Below are 26,529 nucleotides of genomic sequence, written 5' to 3' on the forward strand. Positions count from 1 at the left end.
AAATATTGAGATGACTTAGAAACCTTGCCAGTAAATTCCTAGATATCAAAATCACTGTTAACAGATTTACAATTTTTTTTGGGTAAAACATTGTTTACTCTTGTAAAATTCGGAAACAATATCGTGATCAGAGACTAAACAAATCTTTTGACTCTAGCTGAAAACTATCACTGATGTATTAAACCCTTCAATTTACTGATTAAATAGGTTTGCAATATAGATATTATCTAATTGCAAGTTTAACTTTTCCTGTTTGTAACCTTTTTCCTTGGGGCTCCTATGTAATACTTGTTTATGCAGATGTATACATTTATGGCCTACTATAACCTGAATAATTTTTTGATAAAAAAATGAGATTAAGAAAGTGAGTTTTACTTGGTTATAAAATTCACATTTGTCTTTTACTCTCTTTTTAAGCCGTGTTGCTTTTCCCAAAAGATTTAATGAATTTTAAAATCACATTCTCACAAATAAAAATAAATAATAAAAATAAATTATAATAAAATAACAGTAATAATGTAAAAATAATAACAACTCTAAATATATTTAAACTTACCCTTCTTCAAACATCAGTTAGTTTATTGTGGAAAAACATTTTCTCGAAGATTTTATATGATTCACAGTCAATACTTCACTTTCACAAGTTTTCAGTAAAACACAATACATGATTTAGGATTTAGGAGAAAATAATAATGCAATTTCATGTATCCAGACGGTTTAAAGTGATTGGTCTTGTACTGTGTTTCGTTTGTTGACTTCTTCAGACTTCTTAACTTTTCATGGCCATCGAGTAACTTATTTTGCCAGTGCTGAGTATCATACATGGATCACTTATTAGTTATTCAATTGTGTTGTAAAACTAACATATAAGGACCTTAAACAACAAAATTGAAATTGGAATTAAATTTTTTCACTAGGGAGGGATAGTCATGCATTAACGAACAATAACATCTACACTATCTTAACTTTTGCTTAGGTACCTTTTGCAGGTTAAGAGCGAGAATTCCATAATCACACACAATGCTGTGCTGAATGTGCACACAACTTTTTAGAAATAAGAAAATTCTAAGATGGGTGTTAATTTATTGAACAATTTCTCAGACGTCAATTTGTTAGTATTCTTTTGCTTGACTCGAGCCTCCTGAGCCCTGGTGTCTGCAGGGCCTTTACACCATTTATAATCTTACTTATTTCTTTATTCTTACTTATTGAAGCCAATGTCTAAAATCTGAGAATAATTAAATCTGAGCGAGACAAAATTCTCCAATAGCAGCATAGGTCAAGTTTGGCATAAAATTACAGGTCTTATTTAGTTACCCACACAAACCCGAAATCAAACGGACAACCAAATCTGCCATTTTTTGCCCAGTTGTTATTTTTATCACAAATTTGCAGTATTCTCTTCTACTAATATGGACTTTCAATGTAACTTGCATATCGACCTGTGCTTACGTTTAAGATATACTTCTGACTTCTAGGGGTGCTCCACAGTATAATGAACATTACAAATCAAAGGAATCTTTGAATTCTATCTGACTCCTCGTGGGCTGTCCCTCTTACGGGATAAAACATAGTAATAGCTTAAAAGAGTACACATTAATGGCTATAATTAATACACATAGTTTCATTCCTTTGGATACTATAGAATACATTACACCGTTCCGTGACCTTTAAATCACACCGTCGATAGCCACTATCATATTGAAGTTATTTCTTCACAAACCTTTATACTCTTTGTTAAAACAATCTTTGCCAGTTTGGCTGAAATGTGTTCAGCCCTAATGATGTAAAAAAAAATTGCATTTAAGTAGATCTCAAAGCACTTTGCTGTGCTCCGCTCAAAAATGATGTTCCTTATTTAGCTTAAATACTTAACATAACAATTTACTTCATTCCAAAAAAAATTTAGGTGGAGTACTATGTTTTAAATTATTTTTGAAGCTGACTCATGCCTGGCTAGTTGGAGCTTAAGATACAAATTTCTAATTTCTAACCCATAACAAATTTCTACAGAATAGTTTTCTTACAAAAGGTTGACTACATAAAATAGGTTTAAATGAGCACACTTTACGAAGCTCAAAAAAAGATTGTAGCCTATGATACAACTGAATGAATTTTACAAAAATTAGAAACTTATTAAACAACCCCCGTCACAGCAAACCTGGAAACTAAGTGACTTCCCATTTGCCTGCTTTCATTTTAAATTAATTAAATTTCAATAACATTAGGTTTAACGAGTACCTAGAAAACTGCTACAGGGAGGCTAATGAAGTGTATGTTGCAGTAGAATATTAATAACTTGGTATAAAATAAATAAATTTACCAAGATTGTTCAAAATATATCCATAAACAAGCAAACAAGAAGAGTTAACAATATTCTCCATAAGAATAACATGAGAATTTTAGAATGACACTTTCTTGAATTTTCTTTGTAACCAATGAGGGTACGAAAAAACTTTTAACAAATACTAAATTATTTGTTTTTTTAAGCTCTTCAAAATAATTTTGAGAGAAATAGGGAAATATTGTGTTTTGACACTCAACAATTAGAAAACCCGATTTTTACACTATAAAACACCCACTGTTCCCGTGGTCCGATCAAGCTGTTTTGCGAACTCATTTAAATTTATCCACATTTTCAAGCTGAATTTCATCAAAATCAGACAAATTAATCAAGTTATCGCCTTCAAAGACATATATATTATATATACAATATATTTATTTATTCATAAATAAAAATTTGAACGAATAGTGTTTTTGGTCTTTAGGGACATCAAAATGAAAAAGTAAATCAGTCTCGAGCCAAGGTCATACTGTGCCCCCTAGGGTAATAGCTACTTCCCTACAGGGAAATTCGCTGAAAGATAACCAAACAGCAATAATTGACTTAAAACTGCATTGACCTTCAAGTTGGAAAAGGTAAAAATTCTAATGATAATACTGATAAAAGCCTTGTTTGAAAAACATATTATTACAATCTATTCATGGTTGACGTGAACAGCTTTGTAAGGGATGTTGTTACAACACAATCAATGAGTTGACAGATGAGTGTTCAGTTGGGTTTTGCTAGCAAAAGTCTTCTCACAGACAACACACTTGTGATTCCTGGTGATTCCATGGACAGCCATGTGTTGTTTGACATGGGTTCTTAGTTTGAAGGTTTGACCACATATATTACAGACATGAGGTCTGCTATCTTTATGTGTATTCTCATGCTGCTGTAAATTATGTTCCCTTTTAAATGCTTTGCCACAAGTATGACAGACGTACGGTTTATCATCAGAATGTGTCATGAAATGATTTGTTAACATTTGTTTTGACTTGAACATTTTCCCACATATTTCACAACCGTGATTTCTACCTGAGTGAGAATTCCTAATATGCATTATCAAATTCTGTTTAAAATCAAACACTCTACCACAATCTGCACATTTATATTCTTCTTCTTGAGGCAAATGTTGTTTTTCGATATGATGCACCAAGTCAAATTTAATACCAAAATCCCTGTTACATTCTCCACACTGGTATTCTCTTTGTTCATGCACCCGAGAAGTATGTCGTTTAAGACCCTCTTTATCTGAAAATGACTTGTTACAAAGGTTACATTGAACACTGGGATTTGTTTTCAATTTATAATGCACACGACGCATGTGGGCTTTTAAACTAGGTTTGTTTAATAAATCTGTTTTACAGATGGGACAAACCTCTCTTTTTTCTGGCTTTTCTATTGAATGTACATTTGAAACATGAGCATTTAACCTTAAGACACTGCTAAATGATTTGTCACATGTATTACACTGGTGCCTTTTATTATTATCATGGGAATATTTTAGATGTTCAACTAAACCGTTCTTGTATTTGTATTTGCGGACACAGAGTGCACATTTGAAATATTCTAGTTGGAAACCTGCATTATTTGGCATAATCTCAGAGTCAAAGGCCTTTTTACACTTAACACATTCGCACAGAACACCATTCAACTGAGCTGTGCACTTTCCTTCCTCACTTTGCACCTGAAACACACCAAAACTGATATTCAAACTGAGCCTTTAATTGCAAACACTACTGTATGGTTTTAGGATCAAAAATAAGATCTTGCAGTATTTGCACAGAGTGTCTTTTGTTTTCAGAAGGGGTTCGACCCTAGAATATTATAAAGCAATTCTACAACAGTTTGAACCTGAGCTTAGCTGTCCTTGATGGTAGTGCCTTGGAGTAATTCTTCATTTATTTCAATATTTAGTGGATTTTTACTTTGAACCAAGCACCATAGCCAGCCAGATATGTTGTTCAGCAAAATATTTTAATAGAAAAATTAAATACATTGGTTATTGACAGGATTTGAACCCAGGACCTTGGAGACCGAAGTCCCACACTAACACTTGACCCAAGTATGAATGATTTTAACCTAGGTTAACTCTCATACGACAAAATAAATATCAGGGAGGGGTTTGATTTAAGTCGGTTGTTGGGTTTACCAATTTTGTTAATAATAAACTGGAAATTGAACATCAATGGATAATATTCGTTGCCATGTAATAATTTCGCCGCAACTGTGGGAGAGTATAATGATGTTTTTTTTTTTTTTCGATTGCAGAGGATGTTCAAGATTTGGCCATGATCAGAGTAGATGATGATGTCTTTGCATTATCACGAAACAAGGTGTTTCGTTGACCGTCTTCACAATCGGTGGGGATGCTGTCAATTTGGCCGCGATCACGGATGATTACAAAGATGCTTGAAATGTTTACATTACCATAAATGTGCATTACACCAAATATGTGATTACTACAGCTAATGCTGCTTTTCTACTGGCATCCATACAAGACATGCACTAAAACACTGCAAAAGCTCATAGGGTCATTCCATTTCAAATCATCCAATCAAAAATTAAAATGTCACCCATGACTTTAGATTTTGCTGATTTTTTTATTAGTTTATTTAACCATCTTAATAAGCTATACCAAGTTTAAAAACAATTTTCTTTAATAGTTTTTGATTTATGAACTTTTGAAATTTTACAAAATATGCTTATAACGGTGTTTCTGAGGTGAAAAGGTTCTGCGACTTTCTTATATTAAAAAAAATCCATAACTTCTACAATATTTAACATAAAGCAATAGCTTTTTCACCAAAATGTTCAGAAAAATCAGAGGATTATAGAACAAATACATTTGGTTAGTTATTTCTTCAAATTTATATGTAATACATTGCTAAATTTAAATTTTATAATTTATTTTTTTATTTACAAACAAAAAAATTTTTAAAGCAATTATTGACCAAAGGCAGCAGTAACCAAAGTGATTTTTTTTTTAAATCAACACTAAAGATATAAACTTAAGTAATCTGGAATAAAATTAATGGTTTTTTACCTGCTAATATTTTTTTATTCTTAAAAGTTACAATATGGGTTATGGCGAATAAATTATGTCGATAACTTGACTTTGCTATTCAAGTTTAAAACCTCTAATAATCATCCAATTGCAAACAACATCTTTTAATAATAATGACTTCTCAATACTTAAAATTTATGCACTGAGGCTTAGATATTAAATGTGAACACATGTATTTTTAACTGTTACTGGTACTGCGTATTAGGCTGTACATAAAATTAAAGCTGAAGTAATTGATATGCCAATTATATACTTACAAAGAAATGTATTTATAATTTATACAGGGGCTTATTGGATGTAAACAAATTTGTGATAGTCATAAAGGTCTTAACCAGTAGAGGAGTTACCTTAGTTTTGGATATGGGTGTGTGTGAGCTTCAACATTTTCTTGCAATGCAAGTCAGCAGCTTGAATTTCCTTTTCAGGAAAATAATACCTCCTCCCTGAGTTTTAGTTGTAGGTGGATTGACACTTGAAATTATGTTGCATAGGTGAGGTGTCAAACAGATGTCTTCTCTTGAAGGTCAGTAAAACGATTTTGCTGGTCCGTGGGGATGTAGAAATTTAACTTGAATATCACACTCACTGTCATTTTTTCCCATGACCAATCCGAAAAACCAATTGTCATCATGTAAAAGGATGTATTATTTTCCTGAAAAGGAAATTCGAGCTGCTGACTTGCATTACAAGAAAATGTTGAAGCTCACACGCACCCACATTCAAAACTAAGATAACTCTTCTACTGGTAAAGACTTTTATGATTATCACAAAAATGTTATAATCCAATAAGCCCTTGTATAAATTATAAATAAATTTCTTTGTAAGTACATAATTGGCATATAATTTACTGCAGCTTTAATTTTATGTACAGCCTAATATGCGGCAACAGTTAAAAATACATGTGTTCACTTTTTATATCTAAGGGTCGGTGCATTTAAGTATTGAGAAGTCATTATTATAATTAAAAGATGTTGTTTGCAATTGGATGATTATTAGAGGTTTTAAACTTGGATAGCAAAGTCAAGTTATCAATTTCATAGGATTTATTCACCATAACCCATATTCTAACTTTCATGAATAAAAAAAAAATATTAGCAGGTGAAAAACCAATAATTTTATTCCAGATTACTTTAGTTTATATCTTAAGGGTTAATTAAAAAAAAATACTTTGGTTAGTGCTATGCCTTTGGTCACTAATCGCTTTTAAAATTTGTTTGTTTGTAAACTTTAAAAAAAACTCAAAATTTAAATTTATCAATGTATTACATATAAATATGAATACATAACTAACCAAATTATTTGTTCTATAATCCTCTGATTTCTCTGAACATTTTGGTGAAAAAAAACTATTGCTTTATGTTTAATATCGTAGAAGTTATGGATTTTTTTATATAAGAACGTCGCTGAACCATTTCCTCTCGGAAGTGCCGTTATAAGAGTATTTTGCAAAATTTAAAAAATTCATAACACAAAACTATTAAAAATATGTTTTTTTTTTTCATTGGTATATCTTATTAAAATGGTAAAACAAACAAATAAAAAAATGTTCAGCCAAATCTCAGGTCATGGGTGACATGACCTGGATGAAGAGGCATGGTATGACATCATAACGAGTTTAAGGAACGCTAATTACTAATTTTTCAATCTACAACCAAAAATAATAAGCCTATATAAAATTATTAGTATTTTTACTTATGCTAAAAGGTAAGCGGGTGTTCATTTTATAAACTTATAAAAAATAACAAACCAATCAAAATTGCAACCAACACTTCACTATATAACAAATAAAAACATTGTGAACCGTACAAGTTAGGATAGTTAAAATACACTAATAAATCTGTTTAACCCATTGGCCATTATAACTACCAAACATGTATTTTTATTTTCTACTGTTAAGTAAACAAAACTGAAAAAAAAAACACTCCGAATTATTTTCAAAATTAAAAATAAACGCCAATCAATGAAACCATTATTTCCTTAATTAGGTGTTATGACAGTCTATGACTTGTATATTTATGAAACTATATTACATGTAAAAAAATTAAACCTCCAAACTAATAGTACAAATATTCGACACTAAATTAAGGCATACTAGGCAGGTTGAACGACATAAATTAAAGTTTTTTGAGAAGAAATGTAGTTTCATTGGCTTATTTAATTTACCTAAAGTTATAATAGAGGGAAAATAAATAAATAGTTAATTATAAATAGTTATAATAGGGGGAGTTTACTTTCGTGATGGAAAATGTCCGCAATAAACCTTTGAACAACAGAGGGAAAAAGTTTTGAAGTTTTAAAAAGTGATTGAAAAATTATCTCCTTTCATTGTCTTTGTATTCTTAAGAGATTATAGAGATTATATTCTTAGAGATATTAGGCTGTGAGCTTATCATCCAGGTACAAAACTAAAAACTAGAGGTGTGCAGATATCCGAAAAATCAGGTTGGATTCGGTTCAGAAAGATACATGCCATTGCCATATATGTTATTTGCATCAAGAGACAAACACTAAGACATGGCCTTGCCATATAAGTTATTTGCAACAAGAGACAAACACTGAGACATGGGCCTTGGCATATAAGTTATTTGCATCAAAAGAGAAACACTGAGTCATTGCCTTGCCATATAAGTTATTTGCATCAAAAGACAAACACTGAGACATGGCCTTGGCATATAAGTTATTTGCAACAAGAGACAAACACTGAGACATGACCTTGGCATATAAGTTATTTGCATCAAAAGAGAAACACTGAGTCATTGCCTTGCCATATAAGTTATTTGCATCAAAAGACAAACACTGAGACATGGCCTTGGCATATATGTTATTTGCATCAAGAGACAAACACTGAGACATGGCCTTGCCATATAAGTTATTTGCAACAAGAGACAAACACTGAGACATGGCCTTGGCATATAAGTTATTTGCATCAAAAGAGAAACACTGAGTCATTGCCTTGCCATATAAGTTATTTGCATCAAAAGACAAACACTGAGACATGGCCTTGGCATATAAGTTATTTGCATCAAAAGAGAAACACTGAGTCATTGCCTTGCCATATAAGTTATTTGCAACAAGAGACAAACACTGAGACATGGCCTTGGCATATAAGTTATTTGCATCAAGAGACAAACACTAAGACATGGCCTTGGCATATAAGTTATTTGCATCAAGAGACAAACACTAAGACATGGCCTTGCCATATAAGTTATTTGCATCAAGAGACAAACACTAAGACATGGCCTTGCCATATAAGTTATTTGCATCAAAAGACAAACACTGAGACATGGCCTTGGCATATAAGTTATTTGCATCAAAAGAGAAACACTGAGTCATTGCCTTGCCATATAAGTTATTTGCATCAAAAGACAAACACTAAGACATGGCCTTGGCATATAAGTTATTTGCATCAAGAGACAAACACTAAGACATGGCCTTGCCATATAAGTTATTTGCATCAAAAGACAAACACTGAGACATGGCCTTGGCATATAAGTTATTTGCATCAAAAGAGAAACACTGAGTCATTGCCTTGCCATATAAGTTATTTGCAACAAGAGACAAACACTGAGACATGGCCTTGGCATATAAGTTATTTGCATCAAGAGACAAACACTGAGACATGGTCTTGCCATATAAGTTATTTGCATCATGAGACAAACTCTGAGACATGGCCTTGCCATATAAGTTATTTTCATCAAGAGACAAACACTGAGACATGGCCTTGCCATATAAGTTATTTGCATCAACAGACAAACACTCGGGGGAAAAATCGGTCTCTTACATGGATACAGACAGCTTTGTGTTAGGAAAAAAAATCGGGGTTGTACAGTGATAAAGACAGCTTTGTGTTAGTAAACAAATCGGGGTTGTACAGTGATACAGGCTCCTTCGTGTTAGTAAAAAAATTGGGGGGAAATCGGTCTCTTACATGGATCAGACAGCTTTGTGTTAGGAAAAAAAATCGGGGTTGTACAGTGATACAGACTCCTTCGTGTTAGTAAAAAAATCGGGGGGAAATCGGTCTCTTACATGGATTCAGACTCCTTCGTGTTAGTAAAAAAATCGGGGGGAAATCGGTCTCTTACATGGATACAGACAGCTTTGTGTTAGGAAAAAAATCGGAAAATTTTGAAAAAATACCTGTATAATGTTAAACGTTGAAACGCCCAATAATGTACATGTTCTACATATTAGTTATAGCAATATAATGAAATATATATGACAATAACAATGAGAATCTAAATATAAACCTTACTCAGAGAACATGGATCTACATAGTTCAAACTGTAATATGAAAAAAATCCTATAGTTAGGTTTGAAAAAGTATAAACTACATTTAGTATTTTTTCATTATATTACCTGTATAATGTTAAACATTGAAACGCCCAATAATGTACATGTTCTACATACTATTTATACCTAAATAATCAAAACATGCAAGGCGTGAGTGTATCGAGTGCAAACTGTATGGTATTTGCTATTTTAAAGTGATGTGATAAAAGATAAGATAGTTTACCTTTTTTTATGTAAAGAAATCTTGGTTGTGAAGAAGAAAACTATCACAGCTTCCAAACTTTAAGAGATTCATTCTTGAGTTTTTTCATGATCTCAACACGCAGTGGGCAGATTTGTATAGTATTTAAAGAGTGGCAAATTTTACAGCACAGGACATTGTTATTTTCAGGATGAACAACAGTGTTATTGCGAAGGAACTTTCGACGGAACAAACTGACTTTGCTGCGAAAATGAAACAGCATATTTGTTAAAAACTGCTTCTAAATCACTCACAGTTATCATAAATCATACTTAATAATTGTCAAGATGTTTTTAGTTTCCTGCAGTCAACTTTTATTTAAATCCTAAATAGTAAATATAGATGTGTTGCCGCCAAGTTTTTGCCTATTTTTGTATAGTTTTCAATGATTATGATGTTGTCAAGGCCGCAGTAGATGTTGATTTAAAAGGAGACCTATTTTGTTGTAAAACATTGTTTACGCTTGTGAAATCAGGCAACAATGTTGTTATCAAAGACAAACGAATCTTTTGGCCCTAGATGAAAACTATCAGTGATACAATAAGCCCTTCAATTTACTGAATAATTAGGTTTGCAAAATAGATTTTATCCAGTTGCAAGTTTAACTTTTCCAGTTTGAAACCTTTTTTTTTCTTGATGCTCCTATATAATAAATGTTTTTGCAGACATAAATAAATTTATAGCCTCCTAAAACCTAAATAAAAAATATTATATTATATTGAGCGAGTGGATTTTACGCTGTTATAAAAATCAGACTTGTGTCGTACTCTTTTTTTTACTTGTGTGTTGCTTTCCCCCAAAGAATAAAATAAATTTAAAAATCACACTCACACGACTTAAAAATCAAAATAATAAAGATAAATTATAATAAAATAACAGTAATAATATAAAAATAATAACGATTCTAAATATGTTTAAACTTACCCTTTTTCAAACATCAGTTAGTTGATTGTAGAAAGCCATCTCCTAGAAGATTTGGTTTGATCCACGGTCAATACTTCACTTTCATAGGTTTTCAGTAAAAATCACAATACAGTAGAACGTCGGTTATCCGAAGCCCGGTCATCCGAAACGTCGGTTAACCGAAAGGAAGAAAGAAGCAAAAATCAATAAAATCGCGCGCCAATCACGACTAGCGAGCGCTACGCCACCGCACGGCTGCTAGGCGGGAGGCGGGGCGGGCCTGCGTGACGAAATTGTCGTGCGCTATGGCCGTGCGCGCCACTTCTACTCTCACTGACTCAGTCTCCGTCTCAAGTCTCACTAGTCTCAGTCGCCTGTGAGCATTCGACAGTGACAGTTCGTACGGGTTTCTATTGTACTGTTTCATTCTACACTGACTATGTCCTCCAAACGTAAACGCGTAGTGCAGAAAAATTTCTTTCTGTACACATTCTGATAGTCCAGTTCTAAGTACTGTTGTACATGTTTGTTGCTGTAGTGTAAAAATAAATCTGGATGTTAATTAATTACATTTATATTATTGTACAGTATCCACAGACGCGAAATCGGCAAATCGCCGCCGGCCGCTATCCCTTCCCGTCATTTCCCGTTCCCTGTATTTTTCCCGTCAATGACCGATTATCCGAAAAATCAGTTATCCGAACACCCCTAATCCCCAATTAATTCGGATAATCGACGTTCTACTGTACACGATTTAGGAGGTAATAATAATGAAATTTCATGTATCCAGACAGGTTCAAGTGAGTGGCCGGTCCTGTGTTTTGTTTGCTGACGTCTTCAGGCTTCTTAACTTCTCACGGCCATCGAGTAACTTATTTTGTCCGACCGCTGAGTATCGTACTTGGTTCTCTTTAGTTATTCAATTGTGTTTTAACTAACATTCAAGGAGCTTAAACAACAAAATTGAAATTGACATTAAGTTTTATCCCTAGGCAGCGATAGCCATTCATTAACACGCAATAACATCTATGCAATCTAAAGTTCCGCATGAGTACCTTTTGCAGGTAAAACCAGAATTTCCAATGCTGTGCATATGATAATTTTTAGAGAAACAAGAAAATTGCAAGATGGACGCTCAGGTTTATTCGTTGAGAAACTCCCCGAACTCCAACTTGCTAGTTTTTGCTTGGCCCGAACCCTTTGCGCCATGGAGTCTTATCCGCCGCCACTGTTAATTCTAAGGATATCCAACTATTCCTTTAACGCCAGAGAGGTGGTCAGTAAGCTGTTATGTCAGGCCTTACAACTCTCCTGCATTCTGATGTGCACTCACACTTTCAGTAGAAAAAGTCCCACATATCTGATACTATATTCACAACAGAGTAATTTTTTGGGAAAATCGGGAATTTTTCATCGTGTTAACATTGGGTTGGTAGCTCTGCGAGACTCAGAGTCTGTCTGGGCGGGACTGTCGTTCTGTGACGTAAACATAACCTTAGAAGTTGAATTAGGCACAAAATAGCCAAGCGTGTAGTCTGTTGGTATTTATTTAACTTTTGTTTTGTTGAAAAAGAGTACCGCTGTAAGTTAAGTGTGTGATGGAGAGTGATTAGGACGAAACTGGAATTAAAGGTAAAGCAACTAAGTTTCTACAATTATTTTTAGACTATACAAATGTGTTCAGTTTGTGTTTTAAGAACTAAAATTAATTTTTCAATTTGAAACTCCTTTTGATATTTTTTATTCATATTTTACACGTACAGTATATAACTCTGGTGTTTTGTTTTATGTTTCAATAATGAAAATAAAGTAAATTTCATGTAAACAAATGAGTTTTATTTTACTTACCTAGTGTGCTTACAAATTTTCTATTTTCAATAACTGTTTGCACCTTTTTGGATGATATGGAATGGAAAAAATAATATTAAAAACTCTATTTATACGTTAGTAAAAATTGTTAGAAACCAGTTTTTCAGGCTTAAATTTTCAAAAACTTAAAGACCCCAGACCCCCTGTGGATGGGGGGTTACTCCCGCATGTAATTCCTCACAGGTTTAAAGGTCTGGTTATGTGTTTCCTCCTATGAACAAGTTTGATTGACGTCACCTAAAGGCTATCTCACACTTCTTAGGATAAAGCTGTTTCTAAAAAAATAACATTATTTCTTTGAAATAATTTTTAAATTATATGTTAATTTGATTATTTTTTTACATGAAAGTAATTGATGGAAGTAGTGATTGAAGTAGATGCATAAACTGTTTTAACTACACTATGATAAAAACAGGACATAAAAACAACACAATTGAGCAAAATCAGATTAACCATGGAAACTAAAACTACGGGCCAATCTATATAGGTAGAGTGACCATGGACGCATATGAGCGATTCAGTGCCTCTGGATCTCCTCTCACGAGCCTAACCCCACAAAACCAACTGTAATCAAACCCTGTACATTATTTGTCTTGCATAATTTAGCCGAGAGAAATAATACTGTTATTACCTATATCCGATAGTTAATATTTGGACCAAACTGAGCGTACTTTAACCCAACTATACACAAAGGATGAGTTTAGAATGGAGTGAGAAGCATTGTGTTGCGTTGTTGCTGACCAAGACCAACTGGTCTTTCGACAGGAACATTTATCCAAAGTAGGGATGTTTATTTTTATTTAAAAATTTGGTTGTCAGTTTACCGAGAATTCATGGACAATGTAGGTTTTGGTTTATCAGTTGCTATGTAATAATTTCACTGTAATCACAGAGGAGGTTCAAAATGTTGCTGCAATCGCGGGATGTTATTACGATGTCTTCACAACCGGGGTGGATCTTAATGATTTTGCCACAATCAGGAGATATGATCATGACGTCTTCCCCATCGCAGGAGATGTATAATGATCTTGCCATTCTCACAGGAGACAATAATGACGATTGCCGTGATCGCAAATTTAAGTCCTAATAATATTATAAATGCACACTACACCAAATTTATACTGAGGCTACTACTGTTTTTCTACTGTAAACTATCAATGCAAGACAAAAGTAAAAAACTCTACGACTACACAGTTATAGTAAGTGTTTTGAATAAATAAAAACTGATTTCTACAGTGTAGTGAAGGATTAGTGAATACATTTTCTATTAGTTACAAGTGAATATAAAGGTTTGCCTGCAACAATCCCTATAAGAACAAAAAACCTACCACCAACAAGAATTCTTTTTACAAGGAAAACTATTAGTGAAATTTAGTATTAGAGGATGGTAATTTTACAAAATAAATCTTTTAAAAACAAAAGACCGACAACTGATGAAACAAAAACCAAACCGATAAAAACTGCAACAGACACATCACAAAAGCACAATGATCAAGGACAGCTGGATTTAGTTTCAAGCGATCAAAAAGCTGCAGACTTCTCTCAAGAGCTGGTGGCTTTTTCATAACCAAGCAAGCATTCATAGGCCTAACTTAACAATTGTTTACCCACTGGCATACTTGGATCAAACATTTTCGTCCCACCGCTAATGCGCTCTAGCATTCCTAGACGGAACTATTCCGTACAGGGACATTGCCAATAGTCCGACATTATTCTGAGGGATCACAGCACTTGTCAGGTCAATAATTTTTTATGTGAATCTGCAATAGTTTTTGAAAGTAATTTTAGTTTCTTTAGTTGCCTAACCTGATTTGTGGAAAACGAAAATATTAGTTAACTAGGTATGCGGACTCAGCTCCGCCAATCAAGCGCAGCGAACAAAGATTTAAACAAATCATATTACAGTATTTCAAAATATATATTTTTAACTATTATGGATTATGACATAACAAGTTAATTGAACTTTTAATGATAAATACGATACTTTATCATATGAGAATCTAATTTATTTCAAACCTCACAATACAAGCAATCGTCTGCCCTCTTTCCATTTTCATTTTCTTTATTGTCTACGTACAATTTCTTGATTAGGCCTATGCTTGTAACTATTCCTATTGAAAATGTCGCAATCAGCAAGCAATTGATATTTCCTACTCTCGGTAACGCTACATAATAAGTCAAGCCAAGAGAAAAATCTGAATTCCCAGGTCAACCACAGCACAATCTAAAGTGCATACTTGGCTACCAAACGAAAATCCATTTTTCATCCCCACCACCACTTCTTTTAATCTCCTATTTATTCTTCTTTGATTTGTCATTTAATATTCACCTTCATATGTGTACAAGTAAAATTAATTGGTAAAACCACAAGTTTCTTATAGCCTATTTAGACAAACATAGGCTATTTATAATATACTCATTAGTTAAAACAGCTGGTTTACATGGTTCGTTTCAACTCCAATATATACCGGATGAAAGCAATTTTGTTACTAACAAAGAGATTTTGTCAATTTAGTTTACATTGACACGCTCAACCGTTTTTGCATGATCAAGCATCAGAACTGGCTTCCAAATTTAAAAACAGAAGATAAATCTACGTGCACTAAAGGCAATGACAAATCTCCACTTTTATAACCGCCTATTTCAATAAATATCTATTTTATTTTTGCTAGTTTTGCTAGTTTCCACTAATTAAAATTATTTTCTTTAGATTTTAATTTATATTACATAAAGAAAATCGGTAAAATGTTGTTTGTATTTGAACATTGGTAGTTTCCAAATGCACTTTGATACATTCTGTGTATTCTTTGGTCTTCGTCCAAATTTGTTCAATTATACTGTACTTAGGTCGTATATAGGCTAAAACATGTGCTATGATTTTTTGTTTACAGTTAAGTTGTTATAAGTAGTTGGTACCCATCATTACTACCCATAAGCCTAATTAAATTTAAAATTTTTATATTTAGCTTTAGTTTGTAGGCCTACAGGCATTTTTAAAATTAGGATTTGTTTCAAAATAACATTCTCACTGTTTGTGAAAAAAAAAAAAATGGTAAGTTTGGCTTTGTTATGTTCAGCTGTTATTGGATGCCTTTACAAAAGGCATATGAACCGGTGCAAAATCAAGCTCGGGGCAAACTTTTAAGATAAGAATCATACACCGTGTCTGTGAAATTTGCGCCATGCCCTTAAATTCATGCATTTGCTGCAATCGGGTTTGCGGAAGACTATGATGATGTTTCTGTGACAGTGGGAGACAACGATAATGCCTACAAACCGTGGGAGATGCTCAGGATTTTGCCACAATCGCCGATGACAATTATAAAGTTTCCGTGACCTTGAGAGCCGACGCTAATTTATACAAATCGCAGGAGATATTAAGGATTTTGCCATGATGGAGGATGACGATGATATTGTTTCAGTGACTGCAGGAGATTAACACACTGACCACATGACCGCGGGGGATTTTCAGGATTCTGACGCGACCGCGGATGACAATGATAACTTTATGTAAGATTTTAGGATTATGCTCCCCGTAATAATGTTTCTGTGAACGATGGAGATACTCAGGATTTAGCCCCTATCGTGGGAGACTTTTTGTGGCATTAGGTGAGGATGATTCACTCATATTTGGGTTTAAATACGGCTATAGTGGCGTCCCCAACTTAAATAATTGATTGATTGATTGATGATAATGAAAATTACCACATTATCAAGGATTATTATTTTTGCAAACTTAAGCTGTAGGCCTTGAATTGGTTATAGTTTACAGCTTAAAATTCACGCCGGTGCCATAAAAACCCTTTAAAATCCAGGAAAAACCTTGGCATTATACTTTTCAAAAATAGTACAGTATACAACCTGTAACCTTTGTTTCTATCACCACAATGATCTGGTCATTACCTTAAGTATTTAATAAACTAATATTGTATCTTATTGGCATATTAGTTTTGGTGGCCCTATTTTGCGATCAGCCATATAGAAACTCAAATAATTAAGAGTTTTTTACTTCCAAAATGTACATTACAATGCTAGAAAACTACCTTTTTGAACTAGAACTTACAACATTTTCTGGAAGAGCCTCCTCAGCATCCCCCCCCCCCACAATGGTCTCACTGGATCTGGCCCTCATAAATTTTACTAATATTCCTATACTTCCTTTACTTCCTATACTTCACTACCTTACAACTCGTGTCTAGTTGTACATCCGCTGCCCAGAAGTTATATTAGTTGTTGTTGTAAGTCAATAAAAGTGCAACAAAACAGAAATTTCTTTAATCAAGTAGTGCAATTTTGGCATGCCAATGGGTTAATAATAAATAGTTAATCTACTTAAGAATAATATCTATGATGAATTGGTTTAAAAAACTGCATTAGTTTGAATTCACAACACATACACAAGTCAGGCACGGTCAATGGGTAACACCAAGATACAACAAAAGATGAAAAAAGAAAGAAAATATATTTGCCAAAAGCGGAATTAGTTGGTATCCCTCGCTACTTATACCCACAATAATAACACAATACTAATATCTGTAAGGATTGCTTGCATTTTGGGTCCCTGTTATGCTGACGTTGACATTTATGAACCCACAAAGATTACATAATTACATAAATGGGGCTAGAAAATTAAAATACGTACAAAAAAATTTGCATGCAGGCCTGTGGAGAATACAGTTAGTTGTGGTACTAACTGTATTCGCTACGTACCACATATTGTAGTTTGACCCCCTCTACAATGTAAAATGAAATGAGTTCTGATGAAATGTGAAATTTATTCAAAACCAGACCAGTTTTCCTGCCACGAATTACAACTTTATTTTTAATTTAAATTTTTCAGCTGATCTAAAAAAAATAATCTGAAAAGGGTTGAGTCCAGAAATAATTACAAACTACCGTAATTGAAATGTACTAGGTATATAAACGGTTTTAAACAACCTATGACCAACTAACTTTTTTTAACTTAATTAATATCTTAAGTTGTAAAATATTTCTGAAAAATTTTTAAATTATTTTCCAGGCCACAAATGTTGATTCCCAACCCCAACAAGTTTTCAACAATCAGAAATATTCCATTTTCAAACCCTGAAACTTTTTTTTCAATAAAGACTCTAAGAATAAATTGCAAACAGTTTAGGAGATAATGACAACTTAACAAACTTAACATAATCTTACCTCTTCTGAGTCTGAATCTGAAGATAGTGTTTGGATCTCATTTGATGTGGCTGCTACTACTGTCGAGGTCTTACTTGAGGTATTTCTTCTTTTTCTCTTTGGAGAATGACTCTCGCTACTGTCACTTTCAGATTCAACAGTCTCCTGGAAAAATTATATTTTTGAGTTTAAATAACAGGTGAAATGCGTAAAGTGAGCTCCACTTGTTTCAAAAATTTTTGCCAATAAAGTAGAATTTCATTTAATTTTATTTTACGGTTACCAATCGGCCGAGCACAGGCTTGATCATTTTAAATGTTACAGTTTAAATAATTGACCTGAGGTAAATAAATATAATGATTGCACAATATTAATTACTATGCAATGGGCTATATATAGGCATATATATTTTATACTATTCACTGAGGTGTCTGTATCTCCTATCGCAGCGGATAATCGAGGTTCTACCGAGGATTACTCAGCTGTCACATATAAAAAGTGGCGAAAAATCTTAGTAAAGGTAAATTATATATATCTATAACTTTTTTTTAAGTTGAAAGATATCTTGGATTTGTAAGTTTTAATATCTTAACAGATCCCCCTTTTGACTCAGTTGTCCATTTGGTTGGGTTTCTGACTCTTAGAGAGGGGGGGGGAGGGGGGTTATAATATAACCCACCTGGGAAGACGTGGAGTATCACTGAATAATGTGTTAAAATGACTTTTATGTCTGGAAGCTTTGTACCAAGTTCTAGCTCTTTATTTCTGTTAAAAATTAGCTGTCTCACGACTTTTTCCAACCCTGTAACTAACTACCCATTCAAATAGAGTACAATAAAACAAAAACATTTTTGGTAGACTGGCCAGAGAGAGAAAAAGTAAAAATAAAACTGGCCATACAGAACAATACTTTCAATAAGGTTACAACACCCACGGTCATAAAGGCGTTTCAATTTTTTTTCTATGACGCCAGAGATCAAGACAATTGAGACAGAGATATAACAGACAGCAGCCCATTGTTTACAATATGTTTACATTTCAAATATGTATGTATTTACAGCATCGTTGGTGATTTATATTATCTTATCATAACCCTTACTCTCTTTGATAACAACTGTAAGAAATTTGTTATTAGTTCTCAACAGTTAATCACCTAATGGGGCATGCCTGTAACTAAATTGACTTGCCACAGCAAAAATCTCGAATTTAAATCATGCCTATTGTTTTGTAAATTAGAGATTTGCAAATGGCAATGATATTGCAGTAAAAGCATAATTTATTTATTACTTTATATATATATATTTATTTATACAGCCATAATATGATAAAGGAAGTAAATACAATAATAGAAAATTGGAACAAACACAAGCTTCAACCATAGATAAAAATAATTAAACATAGACCATCAGCCGCACTGCTGTTACCATAGGTTCTGGCGCACATCCATGGGAGCACCGTGTAGTTATGTAGCGTGTACACCGTAACTACATGGCGTTACCTGCGGTGTGCGCCAGAACCTATGGTAACCGCAGTGCGGCTGATGGTCTATATTCAATTATTTTTGGTCATGCTTCAACATGGTTAAGTCTGACTAAGTAGGATGACAACTATGATAAACATCTAAAGTAAGATTGGTTTATCCGGGCACAGAGAACCAGTGTCAAAATATTGCAGTGCATACAAGGGCAACCTGTTAATTATCTGGCAAAAAAGCTATGAGGCTGCATCACATTACGATACGATTATAGGAATATCAAATCATAATCTTAATCCCATTAAAAAGATTTCTAATTGATTACAAATCAAATAAATTAAAGTGAAAATACATTACCACCTGGACTCCATATAATTTTTTAAATCTGATCATGGATTTGCAAAATTTGGATGTTTACAATTTAATTTTTTTAGATTTAACATCACTAAGTTAGTTGCCAATAAATCTCCAATTTTGCGAGTGATTATTTTCAAAATACTTGAATATGTTATAAAAATAAAAAGCGATAAATTTTAAACTAACTTGAGTAGAAATCTCATTGTCGGATGGAGCCTCAGCGTCAGATGGATTAGGCTCAGCATCAGATGGATTAGGCTCAGCATCGGATGGATTACGCTCAGTGTCGGATGTATTGGGCTCAGCATCCCGAGGTTCTACTGAGTTTTGATTATTTTCTCCAGGTTCCTCTGTGTCCTGCTCAGATTTGACTTTCACATCACCGTTAGGCTTTGCACTGTCTTTCAGAAGACCATCCACCAAGACGTTAAAATCCTGAAAATCATTAGATTTTTGTATTTTCATGATATGAAATAGTTTGAATTTATTATAAGATATTAAATAGTTTGAATTTATTATAGGCCTATAGATGAGTACATAATGAACTTTGTAGATACTTGCACACCCTTGCACACCAATACAATATTTTAATAGTATGAATAATTTCTTTTAAATTGTTCAAAGGCTTTTGAGTAGACTTTTATAACCAAGTACCGACGTACCGTATTTCAAGTGCTATAACATTATGGCTCAAAGTAATATTCTTCAATCAAACTGCTCTTTAATGATTAAGGTAAAAACTGCAACACAACACAGTTAACAAATTGAGGAAATTGTTATCGGAGGAAAATTAGTAAAATGTTCAATATGCCAACCATTTTGTTTCTACATGTCAGAGGAAGCTGACATTTTCACATAAAATGTTTTCAAAACTTAGATTATAAATTGTGTAAAGTCTTGAAGTTTTTGATGCATATGACTACTGTTTAAGGCGAATGAAACGTCTCAACCTCTTTGTAGGAAATCCTCTATACTTATAAATAACAAATTTAAGTAAATATTGGAAGTGACATTAAAGGGGTAAAGAGAATGTTTGGAACTAAAATTCATCTATAGTAATTTATACAGGTTAGGTTCATGCTACAATATAAAAACTATCTACAAGATTAAGGTGGCTGATGGTGGTCTCTTCTCACAGCACACAAACTTATTTTCTTGGTATTCTACTTATTTTTGTTTTTTGTGAAAACACTCTGGTCTAGAACACAAGCAAATTACTTACTTGAGATTTATGTTGATTTTCTTCCTTGACTTTCTCTGTAGTAGGTTCCCTGTGTGACAAAATAATAATTATACCAGGATCATAATTTTGCTGTTAAACATCAAAGTGAAAAGACATACTAAACATTTGACAACAAATAAAAAATAATACATCTATAATGTGACCGCCTAGAATATTCTTTTATTGATTCTTAACCTTGAGCCTTAGTTGACTGGCCATACTCTCTAAACCTGGCCTTTTGGTTGACGCCAGATATTAACTAGGTTGGTGTACCAATCATGTCTAGCAGTATTGGACAGGGTGGCGCAAAAAGGATGGTCGGATTCGAACTGCGTAGTATAAGTAGTTGGGGGAGGTTCGGGTCCACTACCGGCCGTCTGTAAGTCGACCATGGTACCCAATTTGCAGCAATATGGTGCAGTGGACGGTCGAACACTGCATTTTAGTGTGGAACCTTTTTTTATTTTATTTTTCAGAAACAGTGAATCTTTTATTTCTTTGTAACGGCTGTTTCGACAACATTTTGGCGTAGCCCGTGTGGGACTGGTTTCTGTTCACAGATCATATCACGTTGGGTGACTGCATCTCGGACAACAGGGTCCGTCGTGGTAAATCTACTGGACAGTAGTTACTCCACAAAACATGGAGACCGTATGAGCGTCGGTACTTCAAAGTCCACTACGTTCTATTTATATACTTTTTAGTTTGTTATGGTTTTATCGACATAGCCTACTAGCCAATTTTATGTTATTTTATGTAATAGGAAGTTTAAAAGTGGCCAGAAACGTAAGTCAGTAAAATTTATGCGTAAAATAATTTCATTCAAGTCTACAAGTGAACCTTAAAACCCATACCCTAGTCTATTGTATTATTTCATAGCTCTACAAATGTCGTGGCTTGGCCTGATATATCATGGAATGTGCTAATGTGCTGACACTGAGTGCACGTGGACAACGATGGCGTGATGTCCCTTGTTCCTAGTTATTGATTTTCGCCCCCACCCCCCCTCTGAACCCGTCAGCGAAGGAACCTGTTGCTCGATTTGAAGGCAGCCGTTACAATCAAGAGAAATTCTGAAACACAGTCTCCTTGTAACTGTAGATAAAATAGTGTCCTTCAATAAACCTATAAAAAGCCTGTCAATTTTGTCCCGTTTGTGAATTTGCAAACTGATCCAGCACCTGTCAGAAGCAGGTTGGAAAGACAAGAGAGGTCTCGGTTTGCAAGCATATTTATTTCTAAAAATCTGTTCATTATAGGTAGAGGTAAAATAAAAATATTTTCTTGGTTTTTTTAATAGGCTTGGCTTATTTTTTTAATTTATTTTACAAGACACATTTTTTAATCGATTTTCAAATCTTCTTTCTATAGTGTTAAATAAATTCTCAAATAGTCTTTCTATAGTGCTTATAGATTCTACAAATAGATCCTTGAAAAATATAAGTATTTGTTAGGTGTTTCCCTTTGTTACACAATTTCCAAAGTATTAGGCTTGATTTATATGTTATTAGGGATAGGAGTAGGCCTATATGATATTGTAAATGATTATGATATATCTGAATCACAGCACTCTCTGAATTTTTAGGTGTACTCCATGATAGTAATAATCAATAAAGACTACTAGTTTAATTTAACACGTTCACTGAGGCCTACTGCTATAGCAGTAGCGCGGCACTGGCACTGCATGCGGCCTACTGCTATAGCAGTAGTGTGCTCCCCTACCAAATATTGTGTCTGTCTGAGCCCAGCACTCGGCCGGGGACACTGGTTATTGTTGCCAGGCTGTAGCTTAGAATACAATTTTTATTTTGGTGTAGATTGGTACCAAACATTCCCGTGAAATCTCGTCTAGTAGTGATGTGGGCCGGGTAAATACCCAGTGGGTAGGTAAATATAAATTGGGTATTTACCCGGGAATTTACCCCAGGCCTGGGTAAATACCGAAAAACTGGGTATTTATAATTTTTATTAAAGTTAGAGAAGATTGAGATGTTTTTTTGCAATTATCACCCTGTAAGGATAGTAAAATGATGATAAAATGTGTTAAACAAAATTTCATATGGTCCCTACTATCATTTTACTTCTGGGTACAATCGCCATAAATACCCAGGTCTGAGCATAAAGCATAATCGGCATAAATAGCCTGGTCGCATGGTTGCACAGGTCCTGCCTACTTATGATTTTTTTATTTCTATGATAGATAGATGAATTTATTTTATTGAAAGTGAAGAAAAATAATTTGCAAAGTAATAATTATTATTTATAAATACATGAAAATTTAACCTAGTAGTGGCCTAGGCGTGTAAACAACTTAAGAAAATAATTAAAATTCAATCTGTAGGATGGCAGGATTAAATAATATTTTTGTTCTAGATCTTTTGTTGGTATCAATGGTATAAAAATAAAAAAAACTAATTTCATAAACTTGTGATACAAAACATTTAAATCTACAGCAATATAAATCTTTCAAAATTATATTAAGTTAGACCAAAAAACAGGAGATTAATTTTTTTAGTAGGTTTATCTAAATATATTATTGTTTCCAACTAAACGGTAACACAGAAAAGTTTAATAATTACTTTTAGTATTCTGCCATTCTGCCTTAGGTCTGTCTAGCCTTCCAAGCCATTTATACGATAAAAATGTTTTTAACTATCATAATTTAATAACAGTAGAAGTAGGTTAAGGTTCACTATTTCTCTGATGAGGTGTTGTCTTAATAAAAAACTAAACCCCATTCTTATTTAAAAACTTTATGTTTTATTTTAAAAAAAGTGCTAAATCATTAAATAAAAGGTACAGTACTAGCAAAGCTTCAAGTTACTGTAAAAGGTGTACTATAGATATGTGTTAAGATAGGTGTACTAGGTGTAGGTGTTAAGGTGACTATCCTAATTTTTCATGTAATGATAACAATAACATATTTAGGGGTGAATATAAATGAATTTTAATCAATTTCATAAATACCCAAAATACCCGGGTATTTATGGATTTTGGGTATTTACCCGGGTAAATACCCAGGGTATTTACCCTGAGTTTTAAATACCCGGGTATTTTACATCACTACGTCTAGGAATGCTTTTGTCCCGGTTTCGGGGATTTTCTATATTCTCTAGTTTTCCTAGTTGTTGATCCAGGCACTGCTGCTACCTTTGGGTGTTTCAGTGAACTACCGCTTGTCCACTTTAGGGGTAACATAGAACCATCACCACTGCTCTTTTGTGATTGGTCACCGCGCTGCAGATTGGGAGCGCCTGTTTAAAGGTTTTCAGCAGCGAACGTGTTAAAAAGAAACAAAAGTAAATACAATCGTATACAATTGGGGGAATACTATTCCTACCAATCATCATGTACCCCTGTATATTTCTCCAGCTGAATAAAGTGATTTTTGATTTGAATTTGACCTTAAAGGGCAATTTATGAAATACTGGATGGTTTTGAGCAAAGGTTTCTCGTCATGACAAAAATGTAAGTGTAGCGTGTTAACGCTACTACTATTTCATAATGAATGTGTAAATAAAGATTACATAGGCTAATTGACTTATTGTCTAAAAAAAGTAGGCTGGTTTAGGTGTGACTTTTAGTTTTCACAAAAGTTCATGGGTACTTTTGGATTTATATATGGATTGCAACCACTTTTCAAGATGTAAAAAAATAAAATTACCAAATCAAATTAGGCCCTACCTGTGATCTTCATTGTTGGTGGGTTCTTCCTGTGGAAGCAAACTGTTTTTAGCGTTTTTGAAACATTCTTCATCAGTAGGTTCTCTTTTTGGCACTGAAAAATAACAATTTATTAGCCCAAAGGCTTATATAATGGAGAAAAGAATCAAACTCTCACTTAAACTATTTATGAGAGTACAACTCAACAAATAGGCTGAATGCTAGGCCTAAGGCATTTTTATTTATTTATATTTTTATGAAATCTTTATTGTTTTTTCCATACAACAAACAAACACAAAAATACATTTACACATGAAAAAAAGAAAAACCTATGTTGGTGGATTCAAACAATTTCTTAAGTTCTAAAAATCGAAGAGGCGGTTTTGTCAGGTATCACTTGGTATCATATCACTTGGTTATAATATATACAGTGAGTGTGAGTTCTACACAGTGATCTTCTTCAGCACAGAGTAAAAGTCAATACACTTACAAACAAAAATGATACAACAGAGTAAGTATTTATATTGCTTATTATCTATATTAGTCACTTCTATACTACTGTATACATACTAAATTCCATAAAAGTACATTTCAGCATTTTCTAAACTTAATAAATAAGGCCACAGCTGCCTAGAAAAATCTGCTTCTGAGATGGTTTTGAGATTAAATGGTAGAGCATTAAACATTTTAGGTGCAAGGTATAAATAAAATTTCTTGAAAGCTGTTAAATTTGGTTTTGGAACTATTGCGTTATACCTTTCTTAATGCTATTCTCCTTTCAGACATAGTTTCAACCTCATCATTACTTCTTTTATAAAATATTCATAAAACTTTATACCTACATATATAGATTTCTCAAAGGCAAAATTTCTAACTTTTTAAATAGTGGTGCTGCATGTTCTGTTCTACATTTGTTACTAATTATCCTTCGAAAAGTTTTTTGCAAGACAATTAATGGTTTAATTGACGAAAAGTAAGCTCCTCCATCGATAGCTAAACCATACTCCAATTTAGAATTTATCATCGCATAATAAATATTTCTGAGTAGGCGGTGATTACACATACTTTTTAACATATCACATATCCTGACGTAAGTATTAATTCATTCTTAACATAATCTATATGGCGTTTCCAATTTATCTTTGAGTCTAAGTGCAATCCGAGATATTTAATTTCCTCTACTTGCTCAACAACAGGACAATCACAATTTGTAGATTGGCAGTTTGTTTGGGGGTATTTTATCGGAGTAATAAAACTTATGTTCCTTGATAGATTAAAAATTACATATTTAGTTTTTGCGCTCATTACCATGAAGTTGTTGGTAAACCACCATCGAAGAACATTTACATCGTATTGAATGTTTAATTTTAGAGTTTCAATGGAATCTGATTTGTAAAATAATGCAGTGTCATCCGCAAAAGCCACTAAATTTCCTCTAAAACGGCTGTTACACAAGCTATTTACGTATATTAGAAAAAGAGGGCCAGATAGAACAGATCCCTAGGTGGAATGCCATGTAATACAGTTCCTTGGTCACTAATCACGTCGTTCACCCGTGTACGTTGAGTACGTCCAGTGAGATAAGAAGCAAACCATTTATGAAGCACACCTCTTATCCCAGCTTCATGAAGTCTATCCAACAAAATACCATGATCCACAGTATCAAAAGCTTTCATGACATCGACAAAAATGCCAGCACAATATTTACCTTCATTTTAACCTCTATACACCTGACTCATAAAATGTAATAACGCCGAATTAGTGCTTAGTTTTTTCCTGAACCCAAACTGCCCATCACTAAAATATTTGTACTTTTCTAAAAAAATTATTAGTCTAGTCTTAACTATTTTCTCAAACATTTTAGAGTATATAGATAAAAGAGCAATTGGTCTGTAATTGCTTGGATCTGTTTTAACACCCTTTTTGAATAACGGCTTTACAATAGCTGTTTTTAAATCAT

At 33.4% G+C, this 26,529-nt stretch overlaps 1 protein-coding gene across 1 annotated transcript in view; it reads right to left on the bottom strand.

Moving 5' to 3' along the window:
• Nucleotides 1-26,529, bottom strand: part of LOC128993079 (uncharacterized) — a 56,287-nt gene that overhangs the window by 22,573 nt on the left and 7,185 nt on the right. The window contains exons 2-5 of the mRNA XM_054416837.1: nucleotides 24,591-24,684; nucleotides 20,907-20,955; nucleotides 19,871-20,119; nucleotides 17,875-18,018 (exon numbers count right to left, since the gene is read on the bottom strand). Coding sequence (XP_054272812.1) covers nucleotides 17,875-18,018; nucleotides 19,871-20,119; nucleotides 20,907-20,955; nucleotides 24,591-24,684 — 536 coding nt within the window. The remainder of the gene's footprint in view (nucleotides 1-17,874; nucleotides 18,019-19,870; nucleotides 20,120-20,906; nucleotides 20,956-24,590; nucleotides 24,685-26,529) is intronic.

The sequence above is a fragment of the Macrosteles quadrilineatus genome, unplaced genomic scaffold (genome assembly GCF_028750875.1).
Source record: "Macrosteles quadrilineatus isolate MER2022 unplaced genomic scaffold, UCM_ALF_1.0 Scaffold_4__1_contigs__length_99947679, whole genome shotgun sequence".
NCBI lineage: Eukaryota > Metazoa > Arthropoda > Insecta > Hemiptera > Cicadellidae > Macrosteles > Macrosteles quadrilineatus.